The 14,385-nt window shown below is 43.2% G+C and overlaps 1 protein-coding gene across 4 annotated transcripts in view; it reads left to right on the top strand.

Moving 5' to 3' along the window:
* Positions 1-1,795: 1,795 nt before the first annotated feature.
* Positions 1,796-14,385, top strand: part of LOC147884338 (alpha/beta-Hydrolases superfamily protein) — a 53,842-nt gene continuing 41,252 nt past the window's right edge. For all 4 annotated transcript variants that reach the window (XM_087398682.1, XM_087398681.1, XM_087398680.1 and 1 more), the window contains exon 1: positions 1,796-1,993. In XM_087398682.1, the coding sequence (XP_087254808.1) occupies positions 1,841-1,993 (153 nt within the window). In that variant the 5' untranslated portion in view covers positions 1,796-1,840. The remainder of the gene's footprint in view (positions 1,994-14,385) is intronic.

Here is a 14,385-nt window from a genome sequence, read left to right as displayed (position 1 = left end):
TGCGTGGCTGTATTGCAAAACGAGTGGCTGTTAATCTCCACTGCCCTTTCTGTGCTAAAGCATTTGAGGATTTACAACCTTTGTTGTGAGCATGCCTGATGATGCCAGGCCTTTGGTGTTGCATGCATGATATGACTCAAAGGTCGAGCCTTATGTCCCATTTTTCCCTGGGCTTGAATCGAAAGTGCATGCTCATAGGTGATCCAAGCGGAATGACCTCAACAATGGTAGCGTGCTGGCCCTACCTAAGGGTAACAATTCTACTGGCAGTGTGGACAGGACGTAATCAATAGGTGTTTAACAACAACCCCGGATAGGGTAGAAGTTCCGTGTCATTAGTCAAGGCATTAGAGATGTTGGAAACCTATCTTAGGGTTTTCCTTACTGCTTCGGCAGTGTAGGCTTTGGGTAGTTTGCCCTCTTTCTAGGCCATTTTTGTCTTGTATTTTGGGGGTTTTTGTTTTTGGTTTGCCCCCGCCTCGTCATTAATAAAACTCGGCAATGTTCTCTAAAAAACAAAAAAAACTAACATTGTTACATGTGATAAACTCTCCATTGGTTTGTCCAACTAATAGTGTTACATTTGAAAATTTCCCATTAATTTGTCCAATTTAATCCAAACTAATAGTATTGCATTTCAAATGCTAACACTACATCGAAACAACAAGTAAAAGTCACCTTCTCAAAAGTTTTCCAACAAATATTTAGAAAACAAGCTATTTTGCAAAAGACTCCCTAAAAGACATAGTTTTTTTGCATACGACAATTCAAAAATCCCATTAAAAATCCATATCTTTTACATCTAAATGATTTCCAATTTATCTCTTCTATATCTATAAAAATTATAATTTTAAGCCTACCATTGCATATATCTTGAAATTTTGAATATTTTTCCTTTTTACAGCTCCTCAATCTGAGCTAAGGAGCAAAAGTTATGACCCATTCTTTGTAGGCTCTCCAAGGGTATTCCGCCGGCGGAATAGTGTTGGGGCAAGCTCTTCAAATCATATTCCTCTGTAGAATACACTCAGAGGGTCTATTAAAAAGATGCTATATATTTTTCTTAACTCATCGTGAGAAGCTATAAAGAGGATATTTGCTCAAAATTTCATGATCCAACCAATAGTGAAAGGAAAAGAAAGGATATTTGAAAGTCATGAAATAAGTCGCCATTTGGACATTATATATGTATATTATATAAATGTATTTTTATATCTATCTTTGTTCATCAATATTTCATATTTAGTTACATATTCCTTGAAATAATTGGGAATTTGTTGCTCCCCAAAAATGACTTGAGCCTACATATTTTGACCCCTCCCACCTTTTGTCCACTTGTCGCTCAGGGGTTTTCACTCGAAAATGGAAACCCCCTGTTCAGGGCCAAGTTGCAAGACAGCACGATTTGGAATCGGGGGCAGGCCGTAGGATTTGAACGCAGGCAGTGCTGATTCTGGCAGGCAGGCGCCCTATTGCAAGAGCTGCTCGTGTGCCGCACGTGTTGTGAAGGACCGGGTGAATGTGGGTGAATGCGACGCGGCGAAGGACGACAACGGGCGGTGAACAATATCCGATGAAGCTCCATGGTAGAGTCATCATCCACCAAGTCACCATTGTGGCTTAGCTTGCTGTGGATGTGAAGCAGACGTCGTATCCCATGAGTTGCTCGTGTGCAAGCAGCATGTGTGGTGAAGGACTGGGTGCATGCGAAGCGGCGAAGGACGACGGACCGCGGTGAACAATGTATGATGAAGAGCCCCATGGTAGAGTCATAGTCCACCAAGTCATCCATCCATTGTGGGTTAGCTTGCTCTGTGGCTGTGAAGCAGAGCAGGCAGCCATGATGCTGTGCTGCTCTTCTTCATCTTCTTCATCATCATCTTGTTTCATGGCCAGCTTCCCTGCTTCCCCATTTACATTTCATACAACACGTTCACGGTCCATGCAACCTGCCTTCGCTTCCGTTTCTCCTCGCCCTGTCGTCATCCTCCCGGTTAGTCCCCCAACTTTGCACATTGCATTCTGCTCGCCTCGCAGCATTTCGCATTGCACGCTTTGATTGTCATGCTCTACGTCTTACGCCTTTGTTGCTTTGATTGTCATGCTTGCGATTTGTAACGAAAATAACGAACGACGCACTAGCTTCAGCTCCGCAACCATGGCTTCCTGAAGGGGGCCTCGTGCTTAGAGTATGTTTTCGGCGTTTAGATTGGAACTGTAAATATATTATCCGGTCTCGCATTTCTATAACAAATCACATTCTTCATGCAGCTCCACCTTCTATTTCTATCCACCGTCAGCATTGAGAGTGTGGTCTAGCTGCACGAGCGTACGCTGTTAGCGCGCCTATTTTTCTTGACGATCCACACGGGGAGGGTGGGCAGGATCGCAATTTTAAAGCCGCATGGGCGTAGACGATATTTCCAACAAATTAAAGCGAACAGCAGTAAACGATATTTCCAACAATTTCACATTTCTAGCTATTGTTAGGAAATTCTCATCAAGCGACACCTGGAATTGCTCGGAAGAGCTGTTGGCAGCTGAGATTTCTTATATAAGGCAGCTGAGATTTTTTATATAAGGCCTTGCATGCCCTTGCATGTAGTACGCACGGTGGGCTTGTTAATGCAAGACTGTTCCTATGGACTCAAGGCTGATATTTGGTAGTTTCATGCTGCATGCACTTGCATGCCCATTCATGCTGGCTTAGTACGTGCTTGAAGCACACTATTCTTGTATACTGCAGACTACATTGTTTTTGTGCTTGTAGGACAGGAAGGCTTCTGGAAGTCACCAGAGGCCCTGAGGATGTTATGAGTGTGATGCAAAATCTTGATGGTTGTGTTGGTAGATCTTACAAACGGCTTGGGGGCCTTCATTTGTAACTTAATCTCAGCAGGACGGCATCTTCAACGGGGTAAAATGACTGTGCGAAGTGAACACAGATTGTCTCGCTTGTGGGAGAATCCTCATTTCTAGACTAATTGCTTTGGTTGGTTTAGTTGAGAGATGTGGAGGGAAGTGCTTTGCTGGGTGTTTTTGAACGTGTAGAAAGGACAGAAAGGTATTGTTGGGAGGATTTGCTGTCATATAAAGCTCTAGAGCTTGAGCATTATGGTAGCCTAAGGCAATGGCCGTAGAGGTCTTGCTTGTGGGAGAATCCAAGAATTCTCATTGCTAGACCAATTGCTTTGCTTGGTTTGGTGTGAGAGATGTTGCTTTGTTGGGAGGAAAAGTTTGTGAGCCTCATTCTATCCCCTATTATTGAAAACTTTTGTTTGTGGGCTTATCACTGGCATCACAATATGCTAAGTTTAGACATGGTATGTCATTTGCAATGATTGTTCTTATTTGTTTTGGACTATGCATTAAAGGGATTCACTATTAAAAAACCCTAGTTTGCATTCAATTTAAATACCGTTATAGTCCTTCACAAAATTTCCTTAAATTTATTAAACAGCTCTTTCTGTAAGTACAATTGTGGTAAAGAGAGTAAATTTTCCCATTAAAACCCCTTCTTATGAATGTATGGGCTGCATGAGCTATCTTATATGTTTCTTAGTGATCTCCTCTGTTGGACGATACTGTACTGTGGGGCCAGCTTAAGGTCATGCTGTATCAGACATATAAGCTAACATCTCTCACAAGCTTGTCTGTGCGAACTGATTTAGTGCAAAAGCCTGAAGACTACCCAGCATAAGTGAGAAATTCAATGTGACTTGATCATGTACCTACTATTGAACACACACACATAGACCATTCAGAGTGAACGATTGAGTATGCTAACTACTAGTTTATTGCTTATGGCCCTGGCAATAGGTAGGGGCATAATAGCATACAAGTATGACACCTCATGCTTGAAAACCCAAAAGAAAACTAAAAAAAACTTGAAATCCACTACAATCATAAGCTTTAATTACTGTCTCCACATTGTGTACACATTAAGAGTTGAATGTTGAGCAAACCCTTTGGAATGGAGGGCTTGTTAGAGTAGGAAGACAATGCCCAGATGTCATGTGCATGGATTGGTATCTGACGTGTACTAGGGTACACAAGACTAGCTCAAGTAGCCTGGGGAGGCTTAGGGCTAGGCAGGCTTGATTCTCGGGTTGAGTGGTAAGGGTATGAACTAGTTAAAGGTCTTCGCTATTTTTGGTGCATCGGGCCCGAGGTTCAATTCTCAATGAGCCGATGGGAGCAAGTCTCAGAGCCTATATAAGGGGCTCAGAGGTTCAATTCTCAATGAGCCGATGGGAGCAAGTCTCGTTCTCAGGTGCTAGGTCTCTGATCTTGGATTGAGTCGCGGATGCGCGCCTGCATCTTAGCGTAGCCCAAGGCCCAACATCAGATCCCAGGCCTCTAGGCGCCACCTGGTGGTATGGGACACCAGGCTGGTTAGGATCTGGTTGGGAGTTCGTGCGAGTAGCTCAACTCGTGGCTTGGAGGGGACATCTCTTGATTTGGGATCGCATCCCGTAGATGTCATGGTTGGGTGGTGAGCAACCTGCTCAAATTCCTCACATTTGGCGTGTTATTGTGTTTGCTTGCAGATCAGAGGTTTCAGGAGTGCTGGGGACGTGTTAATTGGTATCATTGCTAACTCCTAAGGTAGGAATCTTTGTTACGAGTAAATTTGGACGTGATTTTCTCCAGGTATGCCTCAATTTCGAAATTCATGTTCATGCCCTGCAAGTGCTTGTTGGTTCACTGTCTAAGGGTTGTGGTTGCCTAGATTGGGAAAGAAGGAAGGAGAGAGAGAGAGAACGGTGAATTCGAGGGAAGCAGGGTGGAGTGGAAGAGAGGCTGAAAGAAGGGTCGCTTGGTAGGGGCGAGCTTTGGAGAGGATCGTTAGTTTGAGAGGATGGCGCAAGGGATGAAGGAGGAGTAGGCTACCAGAGGGAAAGCCAGGAGCTGGGACGGGATGGAAGGCTGCATGCATCCTTCGGGATGAGCACTAGGGAGCGGGTGTTGATGGCGGAAGCAGAAAGATGTGCGCAGCAGATGCCAGTCTCTCGGGACTGGGTTGGACGCAATTTGGGTTGGGAAGGCTTAAAAAAAGCAAAAGCCCTACTAAAGGTAGGGGTGTGCTTTTTGGGAGTGTAGGCTACTATAAGCCACGGATTATGGCGCTCTTGTCTTGGCGGCCATCTCTCACACTCCAGTTGGAAGCCCTGTACGTGCGCGCAGCTAGCTCTTCACCCGCCATCTCCGAGTAGAACCCGTCAGCCTGGGCTGGTTCGCTGCAGTTGTGAGTACGGAACAGCCCCCCTCTCATTGCCTTCCGGCTCGTCAGCTCACTACCCCTCTGCTTCGCCGTTTTTTTCCCTCCTGACGCAATCCCGTGGCAATTCGCTGCTTGCCGCCTACTCTTGGATTCCGTCTCCACTGCTGTCTACCCTTTCCTCACGTTACCCTTTCCTTTTCCTTTGGCCTTCAGAGCTTCCCTTACTCCATTTTCGTCATGGCTGATTCAGTTGACCCCGGGCTCGCTATGGGTGATCAAGATATGAATTACTAGGCAGATGATGACCAGAGCCTCTACGATGATTTGATTACGAAGATTGCCTTCAGTGAATTCACCACTAGTCTCGATGAAAAGTTTGAGCGGGTTAATGCGAATCAAACGGGGTTGACACAGCAACTCCAAGTGATTCAGACTTCACTCTCGCTTTTGACTAGCACTGTTCAAGTGCTTACGCAAGTGGATGCTGTGGCTTCAGTGTTAGGTCCAAATCACTCCGGATCCTTATCCCAGAGATCAGAAATCCAGAACCAAGGAGGTGGTTGACACTTGGTTGCACATGTGGCTGGTACACTTCCAGTTTCACCCTTATCCTGATGAAAAGAAGATGCAGCTTGCAGCAGGGTATATGTCAGGGAAGGCAACTCCGACCAAAGCCTACAACATGGATTGAATTTGAAGAGGTCTTTAGGAAAGAGTTTTTGAAGAGGGAGGAAGATTATGATATCGTAGGCAAGCTCAAGGCCCTCGATATGTCCAAGCTGAATTTGACTTTTGAGGTCTATCTTCAGAGGTTTCGTGATTTGCAGACCAGAGCTACAAAGATGGATCTGTTAAAGTGCGAGGAAGCTTGCTGAAAAAAATGAGATCAAAGAGAGAGAGAAGGAGAGGAGCGAAGAGACACGTTGAGAAGCCAAAAGAGTAACTTACGCTAAAACTGAAAACTGCATACATACATAGGGCGCCTAATGTTAGGGCCTCATTTATTCATACCACTCTTTGTACCTTAACAATTGGTACACATTTATTGTACTACCCTTCATTTATTTGCTGCCCCCTTGCACATTAGATTGACATCATTATTTTAACTCTCACACCCCCCCTTAATGATCAATCTGTTCTCTTTTACATTCATCATGTTTCTGAATTTTTCCAACTTATCTCGAGACAATGCTTTAGTAAGCATGTCTGCTGCTTGATCTTCAGTAGAGCAATAAACCAGCTCTATCTCCTTTGCTTGCACCTTCTCACGAACATAATGATAATGAATTTCAATATGCTTCGTCCTTGCATGGAATACTGGATTTTTAGCAATCTGAATACAGCTTTGATTGTCACAATAAATCACTGTTGCACCTGCCTGTACTTCATGTATTTCAGCCAATAAGCACCTCAGCCACACTGCTTCACAAACGGCACTTTTTGCTGCAATATACTCAGCTTCAGTAGAGGATAAAGCAACCGTGGGCTGCTTCTTACTCTTCCATGAAATAACTCCAGAGCCAAGTGAGAAACAATATCCTGAGGTAGATCTTCTGTCATCAACACTGCTGGCCCAATCAGAATCACAATAACCAGCCAGCAATAAATCACAAGATGCAACAAATTCGAGACCATAATTATAAGTGCCCTTCATGTATCTCAACAACCGCTTTGCTGCCTTCATGTGGCTTTCCTTTGGATCTGCCATATACTGACTTAGAGCACTCACTGCATATGAAATATCCGGCCTCGTGATAGTAGCATAAATGAGACTGCCAACCAGTTTCCTATAACCTGTGCCATCCACTTTCTTTTCATCTACACGTGAGGTTAGCTTCTCATTCAATTCCATGGGGGTGTGCATTATTTTTGAATCAGTCATTTCAAATCTTTCAAGTACATCTTTCACATACTTGGATTGGGTAAGAAACATATTGTTTTCCTGCCTCCAAACTTCAATACCAAGACAGTGATGAAGCTGTCCCAAATCCTTCATGTCAAATTCAATTGACAAGCTCTTCTTTATGCGCTTAATCAATGAGGTGCTGCTTCCTGTGATTACCAAATCATCCACATAGACAATGATCAACAATAAATCTGCATTTTCATGAAAGACATAAAGGTTGGAGTCATTCTTACTCCTCATGAAGCCATTCTTTGTGAGATACTCATCAATCCTTGAGTACCATGCCCTGGGAGCTTGTTTCAAGCCATACAACGCCTTCTTAAGCTTGCACACAAGCCTCTCCTTGCCTTTGATTTCAAAGCCTTGGGGTTGTTGCACATATACCTCCTCTTCAAGAATGCCATTGAGAAAGGCAGACTTGACATCCATTTGTGCGACAGACCACCCATGATGAGTGGCCACTGCCAAAACCAATCGTATGGTTGTCATTTTTGCAACTGGAGCAAATGTCTCCTCATAATCAATCCCTTCTTTTTGCACATAACCTTTAGCAACCAGCCTTGCCTTGTACTTGTCCAAGGTGCCATCTGCCTTGTACTTGATCCTGAAAACCCACTTAGTACCAATGGCCTGCTTCCCATGAGGTAACTCAACAAGTGTCCAAGTGTTATTCTTCATGATAGAAGAGTATTCTTCTTCCATTGCTTCTTTCCATTTGCTGTTTTTGATTGCTTCAGAAAATGAAGTGGGTTCATCATTAGAAAGAACTTTTGCCATCAAAGCAAAGTTCACATGTGACGTACCTTTGTCCTTGATTCTTTGTGATCTTCTCAGCCCATCATTGCCACTTTCAGCCTGCTCCAAAGTACTACTATCTTCAATAGTTTTAATATACCATCTGGGCAATTTCTTCACACTTTGTGGATTGTCTGCATCAACACCATCCATGGGAACCACATTTGGAATATTTGGGACTGGTTCATGCACATCTTGAGGCGGAATGCCTTCATTGATACTTGCTGGCCTGTTTTGAGCTGCCTTGAATCCTTCATCTTTCTTGTCGCCCGTCTCTTCATCAACCTCAAAGAAAATGAGGGGATCTTCATCTTCTTCCACCAAATGAAAATCAGCGCTGTTCTTTGTCTCATCAAACAACACATCACGTGTGATTATAACTTTCTGACTCACAGGGTCATAAAGTTTGTAAGCCTTTGAACATGTTGCATATCCAATAAAGATACACTTAATTGATTTATCATCCAATTTTTGCCTGTTTTGCTTGTGCACATGAGCATATGCCAAGCATCCAAACACACGAAGATGAGACACATTTGGTTTCTTACCATAATAGACTTCCTCAGGAGTCATACCATCAAGCGCTTTTGTTGGAGATCTATTCTGCAAATATATGGCTGTGTGGACAGCCTCTGCCCAAAACTTACGTCCCAATCTTGAATCTTTGAGCATGCATCGTGCTCCTTGCACCCCAGTGCGATTCTTTCTTTGCGCTACTCCATTTTGTTGAGAGCTATAAGCTGTAGTAAGTTGATGAAACATACCACTTTCATTGCATAACAAATCAAACTCATTTGACATGAACTCACCTCCTGTGTTTGTGTGGAGAGTCTTCACTTTCATACTTGTTTCATTTTCCACATAAGATTTCCATTGCTTGAACACATCAAGAGTTTCACCCTTACTTTTGAGAAAATACAGCCAGCACTTGCGTGAATAATCATCAATAAGGGACATAAAATAACGTGATCCACCAAGTGAATTCACTTGAGCCGGTCCCCACAAATCACAGTGTATCAATTCAAGTTTTTGCGTTGCTCTCCATGAGCTTGCTTTTGGAAATGGAGTCCTTGGATGCTTGCCCAAGGCACAAGGCTCACATACACCCGGTATCTCACCAATCTTTGGGATTCCTGTGACCATGCCATTGTCAAATAAATACTTAAGTGCTTTCATATTTAAATGACCATACCTCCTATGCTAAAGCTGAGAGGTTTGCTCCGTTTGAGACATCAATACTTGCTGGTCACTCATAGTAATTAGCTTGTACAACCTGTCATTGCTGCGTATGCCACGAGCAACTTCTTTTCCCTCATTCTTGAGGTCTTTTATGATGAAGTACTCCTTGAAAAACTCAACACTCATGTGCTGATCTGTTATGCAGCCCACAGAAAGCAAATTTCTTGCCAAATTAGGAATCCACAATACATTTTTAAGAGTACCAATCTCACCATTTTTAAGCTTGATAGGTATGTCGCCATATCCGTGAATGTTTTGTGTGGAATCATCACCCAAAAACACTTTGTTACTGCCTTCTTCATCAACATACTGAGAAAACCAATCACCATTGCCGGTCATGTGCGCTGTGGCACCCGAATCGACATACCATTCCCCACGATAGTGGGACTGTTTTGTATGATCAGCCATCAACAAAAACTCATCCTTGCTATTTCTTTCATTATTCTGATTTCCTTCTCCCGCAAAGTTGTTGCTATTTTGCCTTTGCCAATTTGAGAAGCCTCTGCCTCTCCCTCTTGATTGTTGTGCATGCTGTTTTATGCGACATTCACTCTCCACATGACCATCCTTCCCACAATAGTAACACGGGCCTCTTCTTGAAGTGTAGGAGCTGCGTCCTCTTCCACGAAAGTTGCCTCTATATCCTCCTCTTCCTCGAGGGGTAAATTGCCTTCTTTCTTGATAGGAGGAGTTCGAATCTCCCCCTTCTTCATGCCTGCCCTGATTTTGCCTTTCATTGTTTCGATTCCATCCACCTCTTCCACGGCCACGCCATGGTCTTCCTCTCACGGTGAATGCTTCATCTTTGTTCTTGGAACTCTTCGTCCCGCTTCCTTGTCTTCTTAACTCTTCTTGTAGCAAGAGAGCACTCAACTCCTCAAAGTTAGGAGTGGTCTCCCTCACCATTAGGGAAGTCACCAAATGTTGCCATGGTGAATTGCTTTCATTCATAGTAAGCCCATTCATGGTTATGCTTACCATATCCACATCTGTTACAACCTCATCCACTGAGAGCAATTGGTCAGTGATATCTTTCAAACGAGTCAAATAGGCAGTGATTTGCTCATTTGGTTCCTTCTTAAAAGCATGCAACTTTTGTTTAAGGAACAACAACCTTGTTGTGTTTACTGATTCAAATAGAGTTTGAAGAGTTGTCCATGCTTCATCTGGAGCTGTAGCACCACTTATTTGAGGAATGATGCTGTCCTTCACATTCATGTTGATGTAACAAAGAGCTTTTTGAGCTTTTTTATCAAATTTTGCTTGAACTTCAAGTTCTTCTTCATACCTTTTATCCTCAGCCCTCTTTTCTTGAGGTGTCATATTGGGCACCATTACTGGCTTCATCACATCAGGCCTTTCATCTTTGCCTTCTACAATCTCCCACAAGTCTTTCAACTTTAAGAGATTCTTCATCCTAAACTTCCAAATTGGATAGTTTTTGCCATCAAGCTTCCCACTTTCTGGGAGCACAAAATCAACCTTGCTGTCTGCCATTTTGACTGAATTACAGCAAGCAACAAATTAGAATAATCACCCCAAAATATACTTCAAACACGCAGCGGATACCTTATTGTTTTGGGGTCTTTAAATCCTCAATTTTAGAGGTCTTTGGCTGGTCTTTTGGGCTGCAAATCTTCTTCACTTTCATGCCTTCATGGCACTCAATCTTGGGCTGTTCTTGGCTGGTCTTTTTCTTCATTCATTGACACGTGTTGCAAACACATATGGGCTGCCCTCTCTTCGTGGCTTCACCTACCATAGGGCTGCCCCTTTTCTTATGTACTTGTTTCTTGCTTGATCTTCAATCAAGCCATGCGGGCTGTTGCATCTCTTCCCTGGAGTCAAGGGCTTCATTCTTCGTCACTTGTGTGGCGTTTCTACCCATCAAACTTGGGCACTTTCTCGCCATAACAGGGCTGATTGCTTTCTCACCTTCTTGGGGCTGATTCGCACTTCGTTCATGGGCTGGAAATTCAATCCAACATGCCCACGCTGTTCCACAAAACTTGTGGCTTCAAAATTCTTCACAAACAGGGCTGATTTCATCACAAAAGCAGGGCATATCTTTTCTCCATCATCTCGGGGCTATTTGCTTCCATTTTGGGGGTCAAAACCAGGGCTGAAACCCTAATTTCGAGATAGTTCAGATCCATTTACTGATTTCTTCCACTTGGGGCCTGATTTTTCATCACTTTTAGGGTTGGAAACTGCGCAAAACCCTAATTTCGGGATCTTTTACCTCCTTGGGCTGATTCTCTCCACTTTTAGGGTTGATTTCAAATCTATTTCATAGCAAGGACCTTCTCCTTTGTTGCTGAAGCAAAAACCCTCTGATTTGGGGCTTATTTTCATCAATTTTATTGCAGAAACCCTAATTTCGAGATTTTCTTCAAAGCAAAAACCCTCTGATTTGGGGCTTATTTTCATCAATTTTATTGCAGAAACCCTAATTTCGAGATTTTCTTCAAAGTTTTTGAAACTTTTTTTCAGAATTTCTTCTTCAATGTTGGTCGTTTTGCCTCATAGACTGCTGCTGAACAAGGGCGATCTAAAAACGCCTCCATTTTTAAGGTCAAAATGACAAAAAACCCTAATTTCGAGATTTTTCAGATTTCGCCCAAATTTTTTTTCTGACTTTTTCATACTGTTTTTGGTGAATGCTGATGCTGAAGACCTCTCCTACAGGGCAGCTACAATGCGATTTCAAAACGCTTGGTTTTAGGGCTCGAAACCCTAATTTTCGTCACTTTTTGGGTGCAAAATTTCTGCACGTGTTCTTCCCTTGCATCGCTTCACTTGGGCTCCTCCTTTCCTTACTTGTAAACTGAATTTTCTGATCAAATAACAGGCTGAACACGCAAAATCTTCATATCTTCGCTTTCTGGAATCCTCTTTCAACTTTCTTCGCGTCAAACCGTGCGCAATCGCGAGGGGATCGCTTCTATCCAACTCTCATGCACTCTTCCTGCTCTGATACCATGTTAAAGTGCGAGGAAGCTTGCTGAAAAAAATGAGATCAAAGAGAGAGAGAGAAGGAGAGGAGCGAAGAGACACGTTGAGAAGCCAAAAGAGTAACTTACGTTAAAACTGAAAACTGCATACATACATAGGGCGCCTAATGTTAGGGCCTCATTTATTCATACCACTCTTTGTACCTTAACAATTGGTACACATTTATTGTACTACCCTTCATTTATTTGCTGCCCCCTTGCACATTAGATTGACATCATTATTTTAACTCTCACAGGATCCAGTCACCTTGTTAGGTTTCTTTGTGGATGGTTTGCCTGACTCGTACAAGCTACAGATCAAGAATAACAAGTATACTACTTTGCAAGAGGCCATGAACTATGCATGCATCTATGATGATACGATGGCCAGCGTAAAGGAAACCACTATTGACACGAGTGGGAAGAACAAGAGGAAGTTCTTCGAGTCAACAACTGGTACCGGGGAGTCGAAGTCAATCGACAATGCCTCCAAGAAGAACTCGGCTCAGCCGAAGAATGGTTGAGCCCGTTTCCTACGCGATCATGCAAATTGTGCGTCAGAGTTCGCTAGAGTTTGTGTTGTGACAGAAGAAACTGCAACCTTGGATGACGACTATACTTCTTAAGGTTTGGCCTCTGTCATTATTCAGCTATGAAGCCTCTTTTGTAAGTCCCCTCTTGGTTGTGAGGAAACTTTTTGTGAGGGCTCAGACTCTTGGTGGGCCTGTATTTTGACTGATTTGGTGGAGCTATTTTCTTGAGAGGCAAACTCTCTTTTGTTGTTGAGGCTCACTGTTTTGTTAGGGTTAATCCAGGCAGACAGAATGGCATATTGTGTCTACCCCTATCTCCAATTTGAAGGGGGTTTGTTGGGGTGGAAAACCTTTGATAGGTTAGTTCAAGGACAACACGGACATAGTCAAATGGATGTGCAGCAGGTGATGGAGTTGCTTGGATGTCACAGTAGTGGATTTGAGCAAGGAGGCGAATGGTGATTGGATGCACGCAAGAGAGGGAGACTAGTGGCAATGCTAGGGTTTGGGCTTCAAAGAGAGAAAGAAGAAAGAAAGAAAGAAACTATTATTATCGTCCTCTGGGGGCCTGAAATCGACCCATGGGACCCAATGGATCTCCTTCTTTGAAGAGAGAGAGAGAGAGAAGAAGAAGAAGAAGAAGAATATATTATCGTCCTCTGAAGACCAAAACCGGCCTATGGGACCTGAGCAATACAATATCACAAGTACATGAAAGCTCCTCCCGAAGATGGGAGGGTGGAAAGAGAAACCACCTTCTAGGATTCAGGTGGATTCCTATGCTTGAAGAGCTTATACACAAATGTTCCTAAAGCTGAAGGTGACCCTTTATGCAGCAAATCAGCCAGTTTGTTATGTCCCTCAAGGAGGTGATTGAACTCTTCCCTAATGTGTGCATAGTGAGGGCATATCATTACCATGTGTTCTTCTGTTTCAACCATACCTTGATCACATAGTTGGCATATTCTACTCTCCCTTGGCATCTTTTTCCATCCCCCTGTTTCTATTTGCAGCTGGTGTGATCGGGTGCGAAGTGAGGCTAAAGCCCTCCGTTTATGCACTGCTATAGGTGTACATATGTACTTCTGCGTTGTTGTCTCCCTTCCTGTATAAATTGACCAATATTCGGGGTTGATATATGTGCGATAGTACTCAAATTTATCTTTGTTTTCTGCTGTTTGCCATTTCCTGTGTAGTGCATTCAGCAGGTCATAATGAAAAGCCTCTTCATCAATCTCCTCTGAAGAGTAGTTTAAATACTCTTCTACTTCCCACTTCTTGAACCATTTTTTTAGGTCCTGTGCCCATCCGGATGTCAAAATCTTGCCCTTGTTTGTCTTTTGAAGCTTCTGACTTTCTTTCCATGCTCTCTTTGGTAGCCTTTCATTATCCATGCACTTGACCTTTGTGATGTATCTGAGTACTCTCTTCAGAGCATGTAGCTCTATGGGTATACATCCTGTGAGTACCAAAGAGTATGGTGTAGTAGCCTTGATGCCCAAGTGCCTCCTAATGAAAGACTTTTGCATTTTCTCTATCTCATTCCACGTTGATGGAGATATACTCCCACCCCATACCTCTACTCCGTAGAGTACTGTCTGTATCACATATGCCCCAAAGATCATATTTCGTACTTGCCACCTTCTCGTATTGCTATTGTTGCACTCATTTTCAAATTGGAAGTATTTTGCCCAT

The sequence above is a fragment of the Dipteris shenzhenensis genome, chromosome 27, assembly GCF_047967505.1.
Source record: "Dipteris shenzhenensis isolate YYH24624 ecotype China chromosome 27, Dip_SZ_1.0, whole genome shotgun sequence".
Classification (NCBI taxonomy): domain Eukaryota; kingdom Viridiplantae; phylum Streptophyta; class Polypodiopsida; order Gleicheniales; family Dipteridaceae; genus Dipteris; species Dipteris shenzhenensis.
The sequence above is the reverse complement of the archived record's forward strand: the minus strand, read 5'-3'. Positions and strand labels throughout refer to the sequence as shown.